This window comes from Amblyomma mixtum, chromosome 6 (assembly GCF_055824585.1).
Source record: "Amblyomma mixtum isolate Tamu chromosome 6, ASM5582458v1, whole genome shotgun sequence".
NCBI lineage: Eukaryota > Metazoa > Arthropoda > Arachnida > Ixodida > Ixodidae > Amblyomma > Amblyomma mixtum.
In genome coordinates, this window is record NC_143017.1 from 57,683,575 (window position 1) to 57,703,045 (window position 19,471).

The 19,471-nt window shown below is 48.5% G+C and overlaps 1 protein-coding gene across 1 annotated transcript in view; it reads right to left on the reverse strand.

The window, feature by feature from the left end:
• LOC149339209 (serine protease 33-like) overlaps window positions 1-19,471 on the reverse strand; it is a 44,018-nt gene that overhangs the window by 17,293 nt on the left and 7,254 nt on the right. The window contains exons 4-5 of the mRNA XM_089550423.1: window positions 18,630-18,733; window positions 8,887-9,152 (exon numbers count right to left, since the gene is read on the reverse strand). Coding sequence (XP_089406549.1) covers window positions 8,887-9,152; window positions 18,630-18,733 — 370 coding nt within the window. The remainder of the gene's footprint in view (window positions 1-8,886; window positions 9,153-18,629; window positions 18,734-19,471) is intronic.

A 19,471-nucleotide genomic window follows, 5' to 3' on the forward strand; every position in this document is an offset into this window, starting at 1 on the left:
GCCAACCAATTTTCGGCATCTTCAAACAGGTCACCGTGAAAGGGCTTAGGCGTTCGTGGGGTCTGAAGAGTGAGATAGGTGGGGCTGGCTGCAGGGACAGTCGGAGGCAGGGCGGGTATTGGCGTCGCCATGAGTGTAGGGGTAGTCGAGGGCTCACCGACAAAAGGGAGGGCCTCAGGGGACAAGCGTCGGATCCTCCGGCTGGCACGATGGACAGGGGTGGTCACAAGAGGCGGGCGTGTCGAGTCGTCCTCAGGAGTAGGGAGCATCGGCCGCACCTCGCATCGACGCCAATACCCCGCACCTCCACCAGTGTCACGACCAGAGAGGCCGTGAAGATAGGCGTCGGGAAGAAGCCAAGACTGGGAGCCTTCTTTTAATTACAGCGCCAGGTTCCAGGACACCGAACAGAACAAGCGCGTCTCGAGAGCCCACCGCCGCTTCGTCGTCGTCTTCGACTCAGCGCCGAGGCCGCGCGGCGCGTTAGGCGCGTGGCAATATTTAATAGACTGTGTGATGCGTTGAAATTACGAGCTCGCCTGCTGCAACCAATTCGCGCACTTTAGCGTGCGTTCCCAGACACCCTTAGAGAGTGTGGGGGTAGCGGTCTCGGACACAAACGAGATGCCCTCGACTCAGCGAGGCAAGCACAGCGGAGACCAGATGCCAAGTGACAAGAGGGTTGGTCATTTGGTGCTCAGCTTTCGATGGTAGCAAGCCAGATAATGGTTCGGAGCCAAATGTTCACAAACAAAACAGATATTATGCAGCAAAGAGAGGGTACAGAGGATTTCACGATCACTCGTACGAGCACATAAAAAGGGTGGTGGTGAAAAACTTTAATACTCAAAGAGAGTTTGATGGTCAGAATACCCCGCTGCATGGTCGCTATCCTTAGCCCGGGAAACTGCACGACGAGGCCCCGTCTCGCGCCCGCTTTACTAGAGCCCTTTGGGACTCCAGTGTGGAGCAGTTGAGGAGGGCAGCCTCCCATGGCTCTCGGGAGGGGGTGGGGGAAGGTGAGGATTCTGAGTAGATGCCCACACCATGTGAAAGATATCGCAGATCTCTCCACAGTGCGGGCAGCGCCCATCTGTGTTCGGGCCGAAGTGTATTGCTATGGCAGGACAGAGAAGAGTTCCTTGCAGGCGCCGCAGAGTTTGCTCCTCCGCCTTACTCCGCCCCTTGACAGGTGGCGGGTAGAGACGGTGGCTGTCGCAATAATGAATTAGGATTTCGCGGAACCGCAGAAGCTGTTTATGAGCTTCTGAGCCAAGAGAGCTAGGATGAGGAGCCCGGTGTGTAAGCGCTCGGGCGGCAGCATCAGCGGCCTCATTGCCTCGTAGACCCTGGTGGCCAGGAGCCCAGATCACTTTTGTGCGAGTAGGATCGGTGGGAGCGCGTCTTAGAATTTAGGAGGCAAGAGGTGATATTTCCCATGGAAGATAATGTTCACAGGTCCGGCGAGAGTCTGTGATAACCGATCTCGATTTTGGATCGGCGGCAGCGAGAGCTATTGCGACATCCTCCGCTCGTGTTGAATTTGGGGCCCGAAAAGATAGCCCATCGACATTCATTCCCCGGTGGACTACGGCAGCCGTGAAGAATCCCGTGGGCGACGGCCCTGTGATGTCCACGTAGTAGACGCCCTCTTTATATCCATACTGCCTCTCAAACGTGCGAACTCGCGCTTGTCGTCTGCCTTCATGTGAAGCCATGTCCATGTTACGCGGGAGCGGAGCGACCAAGAGCATGTGGCGCCACAGCACCGGGATGTTCTCCGTCCCCTCTGGTATGCATGTGTGTTGGATGTGTAAGCGGTTTAGCAGGCGGCGCCCACGAACCGTCTGCGTTAGCCGCGTATATTGGTCACGAGGTGGGCTCCCGCAACTCCTGATAGGAGTTTACCTCTCCCAACGCCTTCAGTTTGGCATACAAAGGGAGTAACAAAGCAATGCAACTCGTGCAAAATTAAACTCAAGAGAAATTACAATACAAATGAGTTATTGCTCGTTAAGTGCCCTAACACAAGAGGGAGCCAAACAAAGAAAAATTAGGGACCCCTTTCACGATCTAAAGTGCGCGAGGCGAAAGCCTTTCCACGAAACTTTGGCCAAACGGCCGTTGGCACACACGAGGCGGCTATGGGGCGACTTGGTTTGGCTGGCCATGACTAATTGGGTCATGACTAATTAGTCATGGCCCATGACTTACTAGTCCTGATTGGTTATTGACTAACTACTCATGATTGGTTAATGACTAACTAGTCATGACTAGTTTATTGATAATCTGAACGAACAAACGTAGCGTTTAAACAGGACACAGAAAGATGAGGACAGGACGGGGCTACAACTTACAACTGAATGAAATCGATAAACAAAAGACACATCCCTTCTCGAGCAAAGACACGCATGCGCAAACTGCATGCGCAAAAGTTGTAGCCCCGTCCTCTCCTCATCTTTCTGTGTCCTGTTTAAACGCTACGTTTGTTCGTTCAGATTATTATGACCAACTGGCCCCACAGTGTGCTCTGTTAAACTTCATTAGTTTATTGATGACTGGTTAATGACTAGCTAGTCCTGACTAATCAGTTGATGACTACATAGACATTATTGGTTACTGACGAACTAGTCATGTCTGGTTAATGACTAGCTAGTCATGACTAACCAGCCATGACAAACCAGTCGTGACTAGTCATGACTAACCAGTCATTAACCAGTCATAACTATCCATGACTGGTTAATGACTGATTAGTCATGGCTAACTACTCATGACTGCTTAATGGCTATCCAGTCATGACTAATCAGTCATTAGGCATGTTTGTCGTGACCAACCAGTCATGACTAAGTATGACTAATGACTAACCAGTCATTATTGGTTAATGACTTGTCATGATTAACCAATCAGGACTAACTAGTCATCAATGATTAATGACTAACTAATGACTAACGAGTCATCACTGGTTAGTCATAACTAGTCAGGAGTGGTTAATGACTAGTTGAAATGCCAAATCAGTAGTTAATGACTTCAAATGCCAAAGGCTCTGGTTCGATTCTCAACCTCGACAGGGTTTGTTTTTTAAGTTCTGACACCGAAACGCGGACACATCTGCCGACAGGGCTGCTAACGACAGTATCAGGCATTAAAGGCTTTCGCATTAAAATACTGGGCTATAAATGCGCTTGCCAGAGAAAAGGCGCTCGCATTCGCCATGGAAGGAGAAGCACCCAGAAGCGGCTGTAGAAAATCTACTGATCCAGAAGTGCAACCTGGGGAGTTGGCCGAAAAGCAGCGAAGAAATGAAAAGCGCAAAGCTAAACGCATGGCCGAAACGCCAGAAAACCGGGCGGAACGCATCGCAATACGACGTCAAAAGAAGCTGAACTGCGTCTCTTGGCCGCGTCAACTGAGAGTAGCCAGATGAGCGAAGACAGCGAAACAACTTCTCAATTTGGGTTTGCTTTTCGCTTCTGATATCCAGGCTTAACCGAGCTAAGCCACGCATAATTTTTATTATGATACCTACTCCCAACTTCGGTTACGTCTTCTACTTTTGAACTCTTTCACTGCTCTGCGTATGCTAAGGCTATTTCAAGAATTTTCCTAATTCTGAGGCGGTAGCACAGTGCACAAGATTCACGTTGCCCCGGTGGACAGGCCTCGTGAGCTCCCCCAAGATAGAAGCACAGCAGGAACACAAGATATAAATATACTCACTCATTATGAAAGGCGGCGGGCCTTTCTGTGTTAGTCTATGTGGAAGCAATCGATTGTGACTTATAAACCAGACGAACGCGTACGGCGCTTACAATTATTCGTGCGCTCCGAAACCACATCCGGAGGGAGGCGAGCTCGTTTTCTCGACATGTCACACAGTTGAAAAAATTTTAAGAAGTAGGAGCTTGAAGCAGGCTGTAGCTCACACTCACATGATCAGCTTTAGGTCGATTATTAAGAAGCGATGAAAGACACTTCCAGCCGGTCTAACGTCGCTTCCATAAGTGATCTCAACAGGGTAGCGCAAAGGGACTTCACAATGCGTCTGTCGAAACCCGGGCTCCGTTTGGTAGCGCATTGAGTCTTCGAGCTGAGGAAAGACTGAAGCTTCGAAGATTAGGAAAACGATAACAAGCGGGTTTAATGACATCTTTAATAAACTTAGTTATATTTCGAAGAAAGAGTAAAAAATTAAGAGTTCCTGACATCGAGCGATTTGATGAGCCTTTGCGCCAGGGCCCACAGCGTCCTTTCGCATACAGCACCGTCCCTAAATCCCCTAAGGTTCCTGCCCTCCATCAGGCGCAGGCCAAGCACACACGAGGCACATTTCCCCAAGAGGGGCACCAACCAAATTTGCACAGCACTTGCAAGTCCGCTGCGAATTCCTCCAGTGCACTTTCTCAGCGTGGCATCCCTCTTCGGGGTCGTCGTCTGGTCAAACGCGGGCCACAGGCTGAGTCACGACAATACGCAGAGCGTGCTCATTGAGAGGCGAACTTCATAAACGGCGGATCGGGGTCCCTACTTTCACGAGAGCCTGCTATCTGTATCGCGTACTAGAAGTGTGTGTCGTCCGCGGGCGGAGAGTGCATCTTTTCACCGATGAAAGCTCAGGGCAGTATGGGAGGGCGATCCATGTTGCAGGAGTGGCAAGAGCGCGGGGCAGAGAGCTTGGCGAGCCGCTTCCGTCACCGCAATTGTCATTACGACGCAATATTTGATGGGGTTGCGAAGGTGCTAATTAGACAATTTTACTGCTTAGGTGTGATCCCCGCCACCTAGCATATTAGACCGTGGCAGACAGCAGCCTAATGATCGTAGCTTCCTAGAAGTATGGCTTGTGGTCGCGAAAGAAAGTGTGTACAGGAAGACACCTAAGACCAGCGTATTAATATCGAACTACTTAACGTACTGTAGGAATACGATTGCTCGTATATTTATACAGTTGTGGCACGTTAATACGACCCATGTTAAAATTACGGCACTCGGCTGCTGACCTGAAAGGCGCGGGTTCGATGCCGGCCGCGGCAGCCGAATTTCGATGGAGGCGAAATTCTAGAGGTCGGTGTACTGTGCAATGCCAGTGTGCGTTAAAGAACCCCAGGTGGTCGAAATTTCTGGAGGCTTTTACTACGGCGTCCCTCATAGCCTGAGCCGCTTTGGGATGTTAAGCCCCCATAAATAAATCAATCAACCGTGTTAAAATGAAGGACTAGAATTATGAACATTTTTTTTTTGTAGGCACGAAGCTCGTTCAAAGCTTTCACGCCTCGTTAATACTTAAACTCGCCCTCCGGACTATGGACAGGGACAGAAGACACAGAGCCCATTGGGGCCCTTCTAATTTTGTCGCGTTAATGTGGATGATGATAAGAACAACATTCGTTCTGCCCCAACAGGATGGTTCAATTTGTGCGTTTTGACTACAGGGCAGCAGATGAATGCGCTGGAAAGAGCTTACGACTGATTCTTGACCTTTTCTTGTTTCATGCTTGCAATGCAAAGATTACCAAGTCGACGCCCATAGAAATTTGTTCATTGCACGAATAGCTGTGAAGAAAACTCTCTATGCAGTTGGAGCTATGTAGAAAGCCTAATTGTGCAGCTACCAGCCGACTAAGACGTAGGATGTCAACTGTTGTAGCAGGAGTTGGATCATCTAGCCATGCGACGCCAATAAGCATCTCTTAACTGACAGACACTCTCAGTTGCTGTTTACGTGTGCATAATGCAAATACTTGCACAAAACACCTCTCCTTGTCTCCCCGTAACCACGTCTTCGTCGTCCGCGTTCGTTCTACGGGCCGACCACGCTCTGATCCCAACAATGTATGGAAGAAATCGGAAAATGCGTCCAGCAGTCCTAGCGCACTAGAAACAAGGGTTCCTGAAAGCTATGTTTCAAAAGTGTACATGGTATAGTCTTGTCACTGCTGGCACTAATCCCCAGGCTGCGGCGATTAAAAATTTAATAGCGAACTCAAAACTGTTATAAGGTATCTAAGAATGCTTCCATAGTAACTGATCGCCGCCGCGGCTATTAGCTTGTTCCCGCAAACATTATCATCTTTTTGGACGCGCCAGGTTTTTGGAATTTTCAAAACGTTCGTTGAAATACTCGTTATAGTAGCAGAACCTTGCCAGCTGTCGCAAAATGGGAAGAAATGCTGAGATAATGAAAAGGTTCTTGGTTTATGGTGGCTTAATATTCTAAAGTGACTCAGGTTATGAGGGACGCCGTATTGAAGCACTCCAAAAATTTCGCCTACCTGAGGTTGTTTGACGGCCCCTGACATGCACACTACATGGCCCTCTAGCATTTCGCCTCCATCGAAATTCAACTGCCACGGCCGGGATCGAACCCGCGTCTTTCGGGTAAGCAGCCGAGCGCCATAACCACGGAGCCATCGTGGCGGTTAAACGAAGTGCACGACAGCGCAGGGAGCTTGGAAAGGCGAATGCTTGATACATGTGCAACGTTAAGACACAAGAATAGAGCATTCTGGGCCAGGGAATACAAGCGAGTTAAACACAGATTTGTACGTAATGTGTTACAAATAATTGATTAATTTCAATAAATAACATTTTATTCTAATTTTGCAATAAAATAATTATTAGCGCTTTGCAAGGTTTAAAGTTCCGGGTGATCCAATTATTTTTTTGAGTGCTGTGATTGTGAAAAGTTTGGCGTTAGGAATTAACGCAATTACTACTTAACAGCATATCTATTCTTTGTGCCCTTAAAGGCTGGAATTACTGTGACGCAGACGCCTTCGGTATGCCTAAAAAAGGCTATTTTCAGCCTGTGTATTGTGCGAAAACTTTTTCTGGATTAGCCCATGGTACTCGATCATCCACCAACAGCGTGGAACAGTCGTGAGAGTTTCTGGAAAGGCGACATACTGCAGACGACATACGTGACCGCTCGTCCGGCATTTACTGAATGACGTGCCACGAGCCTCGGATTCTATAGGCTCCTTCATCAAATGGCTATGAAACTCCTGGGATTTAGCCATAACAAGTCTCAGGAAACTACGACCTTGTAACGCTACATTCAACAAATGTATAAGTTCACGTGTAGAGCTTTGGGTTTGAAAGAGGAATCCGGGATCGATCGAAACTTTGTCTCAGGCACCTTGAACGCTTACGGATTCCTGCCAGGTTAAGGTGAATTTCAGAACTACAAAAATAACTAGAATCTAGACTATACCAACTTTGTGTTTCTCAGCACCCTTTAAAACCACCATGTTGTCGTGGTTCCAGGATGTGTTACCATAATGAGGTTACTATTTGAAGAAATTTATTCCCTGCACCTTTCCGTCTGCAGCGCGAAGACTGTTAGTGGCCAGTCGATGGAAGGGCGACTGGATGTACAAAGTTTGGAGCCCAGGGGGTTTGCTTCTGAAGCAGAATGTCTGGTTCGTTATTTATCTCCAGCGCTCCAAATTTGCTGAAGGTAAGAATATTTCTGGTCCTGCCTTCTCCAATGGGCAGGACTACCACGAATGTTACAGGACTCCCACTGCGAGGCTTAGAAGCAAACCCCCTGGGCTCTAAACTGTTGACAAAGACTACCTCGACGGCTGCGAAGTTTACTCAGGAGCTTGTAGTCTTAATTGTCAGTTCTCCAGGAAGAGTCTTCCCGAGAGTTGTTTAGACTAGACTCTGTATATTTCCCCTACTGGAGCAGAGGTGCGCCGTCGTAGGCCATCTAATTTATGTATTTCACAATACTGCTGACTACTGAGTATTCTGGCCCCGGTAGGAGTTTCATACATGAATATAGCTTACAAGGAAGGTAATGTGGACACCTCAAGTCACCTACAAAACTAATAAAGACACTATAATTGCGTGAATTCAATAGATCAGGAGCGGGACAAGGGGGAAAAAGAATATAAAGTTATCAGTGTGTCAAAGTAATCAATACATAAAATCAGTGTAAAACACAAAATAAATCAATGCATCATACTGTCAATCACCGAGATAATGTTGGAGTCCCTGGCCAGCATTCCGGCGAATCCAAATCATACAAGTGATGAGGGAAACCGGCAGTTTTGCATCCTAAGTGCAACGCTTGTTCCGGGTGCAGGCTCATCGATTTGTTTTTGGCATTCACAGCTGCTATATTCAAACACATATAGTTTCTCAGTGGGTGGGGAAGGTTAAGTTTTGCGTCAGCTCCGTGAAAAAGTATTTCATAACTTGTCAACAAAACACTCGTTTCGTCACTAAAGCACTAACGGTGTATTTTTTAGCGATAAGCCAAAATTGTTATAAAATTCGGTGTTCCAGATACAATGCCACTTCACCGTTAAATTGAGCACTCGGGCAAAAAGGAAGCTCGCAAAGGCGGGAGAACAGTAGCTAAAACAATGGGCTTTCTTTCGGCAGCTCTTGAGTGCTAAACGGTGCGGAAGTGTCGGCACATCGGAAATAATTGCGTGATTTTGAGTCACATCGTCTCATTTAACGCTGGCACTTTGGCGCCGTCACGGAACCTGAATAGTAACTTTAACCTAGGCGCACGTATGCTAACAATCGACGGCAATTCTGCACCAAATATGTAAGGCATAGGCTTTAAACGGTTTGCACAGAAGACTATCATAAATGAAAAATAAATATCTTTTAGAAATTGCATTCTATTCGTCTGCACACGTCTCGTTTCCTCTCTATCTGTTTTGAAGCTAGAAGTATGAGGCCAGAACTCTGTACACTTCTCAGAAGTGTATGCAGTCGTCGACTAATCATTTTTGCGAACTAGATTCAAGGGAATAAACAGGTTATGAAATATTTCTGTGACATTTGTGGGAAAGTTTCAAAGATAATTTGCTACGTGCGTTGTACAGAGAACCGATAAGCAACGCCGCAAGGAGAAGTGGTCCGTACCCGACACGCTGTCCGACGTGTATCCCCAGCCGGCCACGATGCCCGTGGCCCCTGGTAGCGAAGGGAAGCGTTCAGTGGGAAGGCAGGCCGGCTGGACGTGCTCCGTGAACTCCACCTTGCGCGACAGCTGGAGCAGCGCGATGTCGTTCGCCAGAGTCCGGTCGTTGTAGCCAGAGTGCAGCAAAGCGCGGCGCACGCCCACCCGCTCAGCCAGTGCCAGGGTCGTGTGGCCGTACATGACGGACAGCTTGCACCGCTTGCCTTTGCTGCAGGAAAGAAGAGCGCGCGCATGGTCGCCCACCAGGGGCTGCTCTAGAGTACGCCAGCAAAATGATGCGGGCTGGTTGGGGTTACATAGCGAATCGGTCGTTGGATGTAGACGATTGGATATAGGGGCTCCACCTTCAGACCTTGCTGGACTTACTTCGGAAGTACGGTGTGTATCTGTCGAATATTAACGTATGCCAAAAGCCATGCTCACTCAATACCTAAATAAATAAATAAATTTGGCAAAGGCACTTCGGACTCATTACTTGTGGGAATGCGAAAGCATTGCTGTCCCTGGGAGAATCTGTATTGCGTACGTGCGCGCAACACACACACGCACACACGAACACGCACACACACACACACACACACACACACACACACACACACACACACACACACACACACACACACACACACACACACACACACACACACACACACACACACACACACACACACACACACACACACACACACACACACACACACACACACACACACGCACGCACACGCACGCACGCACACACACGCACACGCACGCACGCACGCAGCCTAAAGTGATGTGTACTTTTTCTCCAACGTACCTCCTCGGAACCGTTCTACACCGGTCCGGAGTACACGTCATGGATGGTGGAGTTCGGGTTTTTGCTCTCGCGCCTTTCTGATGAGGACGCTCAGTCGTTTATCCGGCCAGCTACCGGATGTGAAGTGTGGGATGCCATATGTGGAATGAAGGTGGTGCTTCCCCGGGACCAGATGGCATCCCCGTCGAATTTTACCGCGCAACCTGGCAGCATATCTACAAGCCTCTTCTAGATTTGATAAACTCTGTACTCGACAGAGGATTTGTCTCGCTCTCTTTCGCTAAAGGCCGCATTACATTGCTGCTCAAACCAGGCGCACACGGGCGTTACCCCTCGAACCGGCGTCCAATCATCCTTCTCAGCAGAGATTATAAGATCCTGACAGAATTACTCGTAAAACGAATTAACAATTTTCTCCACCAGCTCATTAGGCTATTCCAATCGTCGCCCGTTACTGGTCGCACCATTTTCAGCCCTCTCACACTAGTTCATGACCTCATAGCAGACATCGATGCCCGCGAGGCTACAGGCGTCATATCCTCAATCAGCAGAAAGCCTTCGACCGGCTGGAGCACCGACACCTGACGGCAGTTCTGGAATGTTACAACCTTCCACACATCTTCACTGAACTTCTGAGTCGTCTCTGTAGACGCCCAGCAGTCAATATCCTCCTCAACCGGGTGGCAACGCCTCGCTTCGCGGTGACCCGGGGCGTGAGACAGGGCTGCCCGCTCTTGGCCGTGCTCTTCGTGCTGCGACGCGTGGAAAGCGCTAGTTTGGTGCGTGGTCTTCCGATGCTGGGATCTACGCAGGCCAAGGTCATAGCTTACGCAGATGACGTCACGCTTCTATTACGCGACGCAGATATCTTGGTGTGCTTTGGACAAGTGTGTGCCGAGTACGCCTGGCTCTGGTGCATAGGTGAACGCCCAAGCTCGGTGCCGGAACAACTAGCCTGCGCCGATCATGTTAGCATCGTAGGCGTCCCGTTCTCAGCAAGCGGTGTTTCACCACTCACGTGGCAACACATTGCAGGCACTATAGAACAACAGGTAGCGGCGGACAGAGCGCAGCCCCTTCCACTACGTGAGCGGGCTTACTTTGTTAAAAATGTGCTTTGCAGTCAGCTATGGTTCGTGGCCCGTATTTCTCTGAAACCGTTTCCGACGGTTGGTGACCTGAACTCGCTTATTTTCAGTAGCACAAGACTGAGCTTGTATCTTGCGCCCAGGGTGGCTGGAGTACGCCGTGCCTCGTAACGTTTTGTCGTCTGCTATGCCTAAAATGGGCGAACATGCTCCTAAGCCAGATGGATTACGTAGGCCGATCCCTTCTCTTGTACTGGCTCGATAGTCACAGACGCGTGTCATGCCTAGTGGCCTCGGCAACGGTGGCCCTGCTGCGGAGACTCCCATGCTTTTCTATGTAGCGGCCGTTCGAATGTCCTCTTAGCTGGAGGAAGCCTTTCCAGATTACGAGAGGGAAGACATGACTGCGACGCGATTGTGCGGAGCACTTTCACTAAGCGCGCTCCCACCTGCTTTGCGCGGCTGTTCTCTCAACCCCAGCGCGGAAAGAAGTCCATAGTCCCGACCTTCCCCCGTAGGGTAAGAGATGTCCGCTGTCGTATCGCCTGGGGAGTCCTTCCCACAAAAGACCACCAGGGTAGATGGGGGGGTTGTGTGGGATTGGAGATGTGTTCACAGTGGGCAGCCAGAGACGAGCAAACATGTGCTGGAATAATAGTAGTGGCGTGCACGCTCCACCGCTTGGTTGCTGCTGGCGTTCTCTGTCCCCGTGTCGCGAGTAACCGCCCCAAGGGGAGCATTTGAGCTGCTCCTAAAGTTTACCACTGCACTAGTTCGCAACAGAGCCACACAGGTGCAGATACCGCTTCACTTCAATCAACCACTCATTATCAAGCGAGTAGTGTTAAAGGGACAGTGAGGAGAGCACTATTAATATTTTTTTTATAGCAAAATCCGATAGTTCAGCATGTCATGGCTTTGTTGCCACTTGGCCGGCAGCGAAAGATGCATTTATTTCTAAGAAATTTGGATTCGAAGTTGAAAAAGTTTTTCCCGCCGCTCTGATTCAAACTTGGGATTCTCCTATGACGACACAGGACTAAGTGACGTGAAACATGACGTAACGCAGACTCCGTGATTTCTAGCGGCCAGCGCTGCCTAGCAGCAGCGGAAACGAAAGCTACCGCCGGCCGCACGTTCAAGGCATCTATCGGCTATTGCGGCCGTCGCTACAGTCGCTTCGCTTACGTATGCACTGGCGTTTTGCCAGCGTTACAAAGGGTCTCGTTCTCGAAGTCGTCAACGAACTTCTTGCAAATAGACACCTTTAGCATACCGTGTACCTTGTTACCGCTAGCGGAATACCGGGAGCCCCCCTAACGCCTGTGAGCAGGCGCTGATTGGTCCCGATGCTTCAGGCGCGCGCGTAGCTGCCGGGCACGTGGCGCCATCTGGCGACGTCAAGGAGATTTGCGCATACATTGGCTGCGCCTCAGTGATTTGTGGCTCTCGGGTCCTTGGTTCTAGCAACACTGCTTCGTCCTATGACGTCATCACGCTTGTACTTGCGAGTTTGGCCTGTGGCGGCGATACCTGTATTTTGGTTCTTGCTCTTTTCTACGTTACAATAGCGTTGTTGACAGTATGAGTGGCGTTTCTGTAATCAGGAGCTGGTATTCTGCCGATAGAAGCCAACTTCAATTTCTCCTCAGTGTCCCTTTAATGTGGTGCTTCTTCGACCCTCAGCTTTTCGCTCTGGATGAGTACGCCTTCCTTCGGCGGTGGTCGACGCGCCACATACATAATATGCAGGAGATGGTGGCCCTCGAATGGAATGTATGGTGGATGCACAAGCACTTCCAAACAGAGATTCACGCGAGAATCCACTGTGGCATGCGCGTCTGGAGTCTATAGCCCGTGCTTCGTCTTTTTCATCATGACACCACTGTGACCTTGCCTGAGTGCACTTCTGGGAGCATGAAATCCCAGCAGGGCGCTGCTTGATCATACACCGTATTAAGAGCTAACGCTTTTAAGAACAGCGCACAAAAGACAGAAGACCACAAGAATGAAATACACAGGACGAGCGCTGACTCACAGATAAGGCTTTATTCATAAAACCTGGGGTATATAAAGAATGAAGGAAACGCGTGACTGGTGATTGTTTTTGCAAAACATAAATAAATAACTGACGTGCGCGCGCCGCTCATAAATGGCCCCTTAAACTGCTGTGTACACATAAGTGGATGCGCGCTAAGCCTGCATGCCTTTTCGTATAGAAGGCGAATTTCCACCTTCGAATTCCCTGCTCTTATCATTTTGGCCCTCCCTATCAAGTTTGTGGCGTCATCTCTCGCAGCTAGAGCGAAATGTGTTTGTATAAAAAGTAAGAAAAAATGGGCATCATGCCGTGTTTTTGGCGAGACAAGTGAATAGCTGTTATTTTGGATGCCATCTTTTCATGTGGCCGCGAATGATGCAATTTGTCTATCAGAATATGTCAGTATGTTAATGCAGAAAAGGGACACCAATCTAATTTATTATAGATGAAGAAAAAGTACAGCGATAGACGTTCAGAGTGGCGGGTCCACAAACGTAGAGAGGGAGAGATAACGTTTTGTTACAAGAAATTAATTTGCAGCAGCCGGGTGGTTGGGGCCCCTAGTCGAGAGCTCCAAACGTGTACATGATATTCTAATGCCGAAAGTATCAATATGGCGCTTCCTGCCCACTATGAGCCGTTTTTTTCGGGCACGCGTGGTACGAAATAGGCCTGTTGCTTACAGGTAAAAACAGGAGTTGCTTACAGGATTGAAAACTATCCTTCTACAAGGAGAACGTTGGAAGAGTCCTGCGCTGAAGCATTGTTCGTGAAAATAGCCGCTGGAGAAACACCTCCGAAGGAGCGCGGCAGAGCCAGCAAAGAAGACTCGCAGATGGTCGCAAAGAACCGGCACTGCGCTGCGCCGCTGTCGACAAACACAGCACTCTATGATGAGTGCGTAAAGCCAGGGAGTATCGGAGGGTCTTAGGCCCTCTACCAATATTGAAAAGGGAGCTACACCCCTTATGCTAGAATGCATACTGCATGAATCCGAAGCAAGAAACCATTTTTATTCTTCTTTGCAGCGGTGGTCAGAACCCCAGACGGAGAAAAATACAAATTGACAGCGCTACACGAGCGGGGATGACAAAGGGGCACCCTCACAACACGATTCGCACACAGAGCTGGCCACTCAAATCCAAGGCTACAAAACAACAATCAGCACACTGATGGAGCATTGAGTTAGTTTGCTTCAGGTCTCTGACATAAATTCAGCCAACAACGACCTTTAAAAATGATTTCGCCTCTTTGTAAAAACCATGCGTAAAACAGTCAGCAAACTGCTTTCTATCTCTTCTTCTCCACCTGTGCTCGAATCACTCGAGACCCCTTCGACGGAGCCGGACTTCAAGCACTGCCTAGGACTGAAGCAGCCATTGGCCCCAACTTTTGAAAACGTTATTTGCACAACAGTGCTGACGTGAAGGCTGCACATCTAAAAGCCGCGTTCGATGCCGGAGTTGCCAAAATTTCCTCTCTCTGTCGTCACAAATAGCCTCTTTTTATCTCCTTTGTGGATCATGAATTAGACAATAATTCTCTGAACCGTATATTCTCAGAGGTTAACATTTATTCATATCTAACGATCAGGTAGAAAAGGCAAGCAAATGTTGCAGTGTTTACGTTCATGCAGTAGCTTTGAGGTGCAATGGCCAGATATATGGACGAATAAAATACGCTCAGATATGAACATTTTTGCGTACGTTTTTGCACATCATTTCTATTTGGTGTACTGATCGTGATTTATGCAAAAAAAGAAAAGATTTTTTCTTTGGCGACCAGCCCGTTCGCTGTTGATTCACGTGCCATGCCTTTCCTTCGTCCTTGATATACCGCAGATTTATGAATAAAGCCTTAGCTGTGAGTTAGCGCTCATCCTCGGCCTTTCTGCTGTTATTGTTCTTTTACAATATCAGTTTATACCAACTCGCCCAACTGAACGTTCTACCAAGCCTTAACGCTATCACATTAGAGCCAGGCAGTGCGGAAGCGGCGCGCTGAAAGCGTTCTGCGCCGCGCGTTTCTCCGGCAATGTGAGCTGTACTCCAAAGCCTACCGTATAGGAGGGCTCAGAACAGTTGCGACCAACTGGGGTTCTTTAAAGGGGCTGCGAAACACTGCTTAGGGGGATACCGGCTATACTTCATGTGGATTCTTTATGTCACACAGATGCTGACTTAAAAATAATTACAGGAATCGATGCACAGGAACGGGAGTTATTCAGTAAAGAAATTTCAAAATAGAAGCAAACAAAACGCTGCCGTCAACTCGATTTTGGCGGGGCTTCCCACTCCTATTTCGCTCTCCCAATGACGGCACCTGGCGCAACCAATCAGAATAGCTTGCCAGGGCACGTCGCGGAAGTTTGCACTCCATGGTTGCCTGCTCTCTGTAACTCGTTCTTGCTGAGACTGGCTGCGTCGTTTCCACGCCAGAGCCCCTGGTGGTGTATTTTCATTTTACTTGCTTTGCAGGGCTTTTATCTAAGACGAACAAGTTGTTTTTGTTGATCTAATATAAAACACCGACAGGTGACAAAATTTGTCTCTCTTTATTCACACAATTCGCAGTATATTTACTGTTTGTCAGTCATCAAGCTCGCGCCAGGTGATGTCATATCCGCTGCTAAAACCCGCCACTGTGTGGGGACACCATCAGAGCCATGAATTTGTTTTTGGGAGGACATTAAAACATTAAAGAACGGAATAAATGCGGTATTACCGACGCTAATAGCACCATTGTAACTCACTGTATGCGATCAACAGGCAAAACAGTCAACTAAGATTGTGTTTCTGGGCCCCTTTAAGGTGGACGGACACCATAAACCACACGGGCGTATTTTGCGTTGCGGCTTCATCGAAACAAGGCCGCCACGGCTGGGTTGGAACCCGGCTACTCCGGCTCAGTAGCCGAGCGCGCTGACTACTGAGCAACCATGGCGGGTCGCGTTCCGGTGAGCCGAGCACGAGAACCGCCTACGAGAGAGGTGAGGTTTCTTTGGAGAGCCGGGAACAGTGACGACACCGAGAGTGTGGCGCCGAAGGTAACTGCGCGTAAGCTGATCACCCGAAGCGAGCTCATGTCATTGGCTGACCTAACGCGGTGCTAAAAGTGAGACGATATGTGCACAATACAACAAATGTAAAAACATGAAAGATCTTTAGCGAACTATAAATCACGCCGAAGTACAGCGGATTGAAAATGCTGCAAATCTACGGCATAAAATTAAGAGCGAGCCATAACAGAAAGTGAAAGTAAAGCGCAATATTTTGCACAACCATCAGCCAATGGGATGCGATGAAAAGCATTAAATGTAAAAGCATCAAATGGATAAGAATCACCTTAAAAGTGCTTTCTGCTTGCGCAGTTCATTCTATCAGACTCTATCAGCATCTGTAATTTTTTTTTTCCATTTTACTTTCCCTTCTTGCTCAAAGGAATGCGTCTTGACTGCTACAACCATTGTTGTATGAAAACGATTTGGGATACAAAAAGCGTCTTCTACACAGCACATCGCAAACGAATGTAGTGGTCACCCCGTGATCCGTGACTGAGTTTTCGGTTGTGATATTAAGGAGTTTTATAGTAGCCTATGCCCTTGGGAACGCTAAAAGCAAGCAATGTGCGGTGCAGTACAATGCAAGCCACGTAATATCATTTAGTTTGATGCACAGAAACACAGCCCGAGCATAAACGCTAGGCGCTGTGGCGCCATCTTGTTTGAACAGCATGAACTATTTCTGTCAACAAATTGCTGCCGTTTGTTGCGCCGAGGACTGCCAGAATCGTCACAAGGTAAAAACATTAAGCAAGTTTATAGCTCAGTTATACCGCTATACGACAGATGAGGCGAAGGAAAGCCTGATGTGGCGTTTGTAGCTCAAGAACGTAGTATAAAACGCAGTATGAACAACGAAATAACTCCGCCGAATAGGGGGTGCGGACTCTATCCAGGTCCGCACCAAGAACTTACAAAGACAGAGGCCGTCACATGGCGCCAACTCCAGACGGACACTTTCCCCAATCCCAAAAAGATTCCATAATATATCTCCTGAACGGTATATGCCGATGTGTAAACACTGCAATATCCCAGCAGACCTCCTTCATATGGTTTGGACTTGTCCACGACAACACATGCCAACACCCACACAAGATACCTGGGAGGCTCGTCTACGCAGCTCTACCCTAGACGACCAACGAACGCTCATGGGTCTCGCTCTAGAGGCTGCCAGATTCCAAGGAGTCTTGGCCGACCCCTAGATCTGGGCCTTCGGCCCCTTGACTGTTTTAATAAATGTTTACCAACCAACCAACCAACCCGCTTGAAAGCACGCCTCATGTTGGTAACTAGCGTACACAAGAGTCACATATGCTAAACTTGAAAAATACCGTACCTAACGCGGACGTACAGTCGGAGACAAAAGTCTTTGGTTCACGTGTTCCTCTAACGAAGCCGACAGCTCTGCTGTTACTCGGCGGCTGAAGGCAGCACTTGTGGAGGTAAAAGTTAAATTTTTGTTCTTTCATCTCCACAAGTGTCGTCTCCAGCCGCTGTCTGATAGTAGAGCTATAAGCTCTGTTTGAGGAACACGTGCTCCGGAGACTTTTGTCCCCGACTATACACTAGTGATTAGCGTTTTACGCATTCGCACTTTGAGCTACACTATTTTGTAGCGTAAAAAAAAATTCAGGGGGCACTTTGGCTCTCTAAAGTGCTGCAAGGCGAAAGCGTTTCCTGGCGCACTGTTTGTTTTTATTTACTCTTTTATTTTTCATATTTTGTTTTTGTTTGTTTTGCTCCTTTTCTTCTTTTTATTGTTTTTATTTTTATTTTGATGTCTTATCTGTATTTTGTTTTTATTTTAGTTTATTTTCTCATTTTTATGTTTTATTTCTCCTTTTCTTGACCTTATTCCTTTTATTTTATTTATGAAACCCATGCATTCACCAGATGCACCTTTATTCATGCTCGAACCTTGAGCCTTCGTGGCGGAGTGGTAGTGTCTTCGCTTCAAATGCCAAAGGCCCTAGTTCGATTCCTACCCTCGGCGCTGTTTCTTTTCAAGCAGTGACGCCGAAAGGCGGACAAATCTGCCGACACGGCTGCCGACGCGTCTGTCGACACGGCTGCCGACGCGTCTGCTAACGACAGTATGAGGCATTAAACGCTTTCGCCTTAAAACTGTCTTTTGTGCCTCAACTACGTCGTCGACGCGATGGTGGCCCGGATGGGCGCTCTCAGGAGGGGCGAGGTGGCGGCAGCGGAGGAAGCCAGAGTGGCCGCCGTCTGGCGTACAGTCCGGGACAAAAGTCCGTGGACAACGCGTTCCTCAAGAGAAGCCGACAGCGCTATTATAAGCGGCCTGATGGAGACCGCACTTGTGGAGATGAAAGATTAAAATTTTGCCATTCACCTCCACAAGTGTGGTTTCCAGCCACCGGGTAATAATAAAGCTAGCATCTTCGTTTGAGGAACACGAGGTGAACGAACTTTTGCCCCGACTATGCGAGTAAATGAAGCACGGCGAAACACCGGGCGCTTATCGCCGTCTGCACCACTGAAGCTAGGGGGTTATCGAAAAAAAAATGGTAGGCCCCCTGCATGCTTCTTACAGAGAAGATCGCGCCATGCATACGTGAGCAAAGCGCTGAATGTACTCCCTTGAGCGCGAGTTCCAATGCAACTTGGCTTCACAAGCAATAAAAGTGAACATACTTCACTACGCTTACAAACCGACAGGCACAGGTGACTCTCACAGGAACAAACAGTGTCCAGCGGTGAGTACGTGCTTGTGAGTGATCAGGGTTCCACCGCAGATGCCGGTAATCCTCTTCACATCGTCCCTCGCTTGAACGAGCACCTGTAAGGCATCCCAAGTGGGGCGGTATTAGCATGAGCCGCAGCCGGATTATACGGAACAATGATGTGGTTCTCTGCGCACAACCTATGTTCCAGAGAGCATGTAAGACTATGACAAGCTGTAAGCAGCGCGAAACAAACATTTGAAGTTGTAACGGTGCGATCAATAAGCCATGGATTCGCCCTGAAGCGAGACTAACATTAGCGAAGAGTCTGTGCACGTCTGAGCGTCTTTTGGTAGCTGCGACCACTCAACGAGAGTGATGAAAACATACGATTGGTGTAAATAGGGCTGAGTTATGATGCCGGCTGTTCAATTTCAAGTAGAACCCTGCTTTCCCCAACTTTTAAAATTCAAGTGCGTTTTACAAAAGCAACGTGAAGATCACTTTCTACTAGAAAATTTCTCCGGCAACACTGGCTCATGCAGTGTTCGACTAAGGAGAGTTAGCTACGGGAGCTTCAAGTTTTTACATCAGTGTTCTCAGCAAACGTGGAGAAGACCAAATCCAAGCATCCGCGGATGTTTTATTTCCGAAAAGCAGCTCACGGCCAAATACGCTGTAGTGAGTGAGTCTCGGCAGGTTGGAGCTTCCGAGAAAAGAAACCCAGTGGGTGCCACTCGGAGTCAATTTTCTGTTGGAGAGCCTTACAAATGGCCACGCTAGAAGCATCCACTGCGATACGAGTGGGCGCCGAAGTCTTAGGTTGGACGAGTAGGGTCGCATCGGATAGGGCT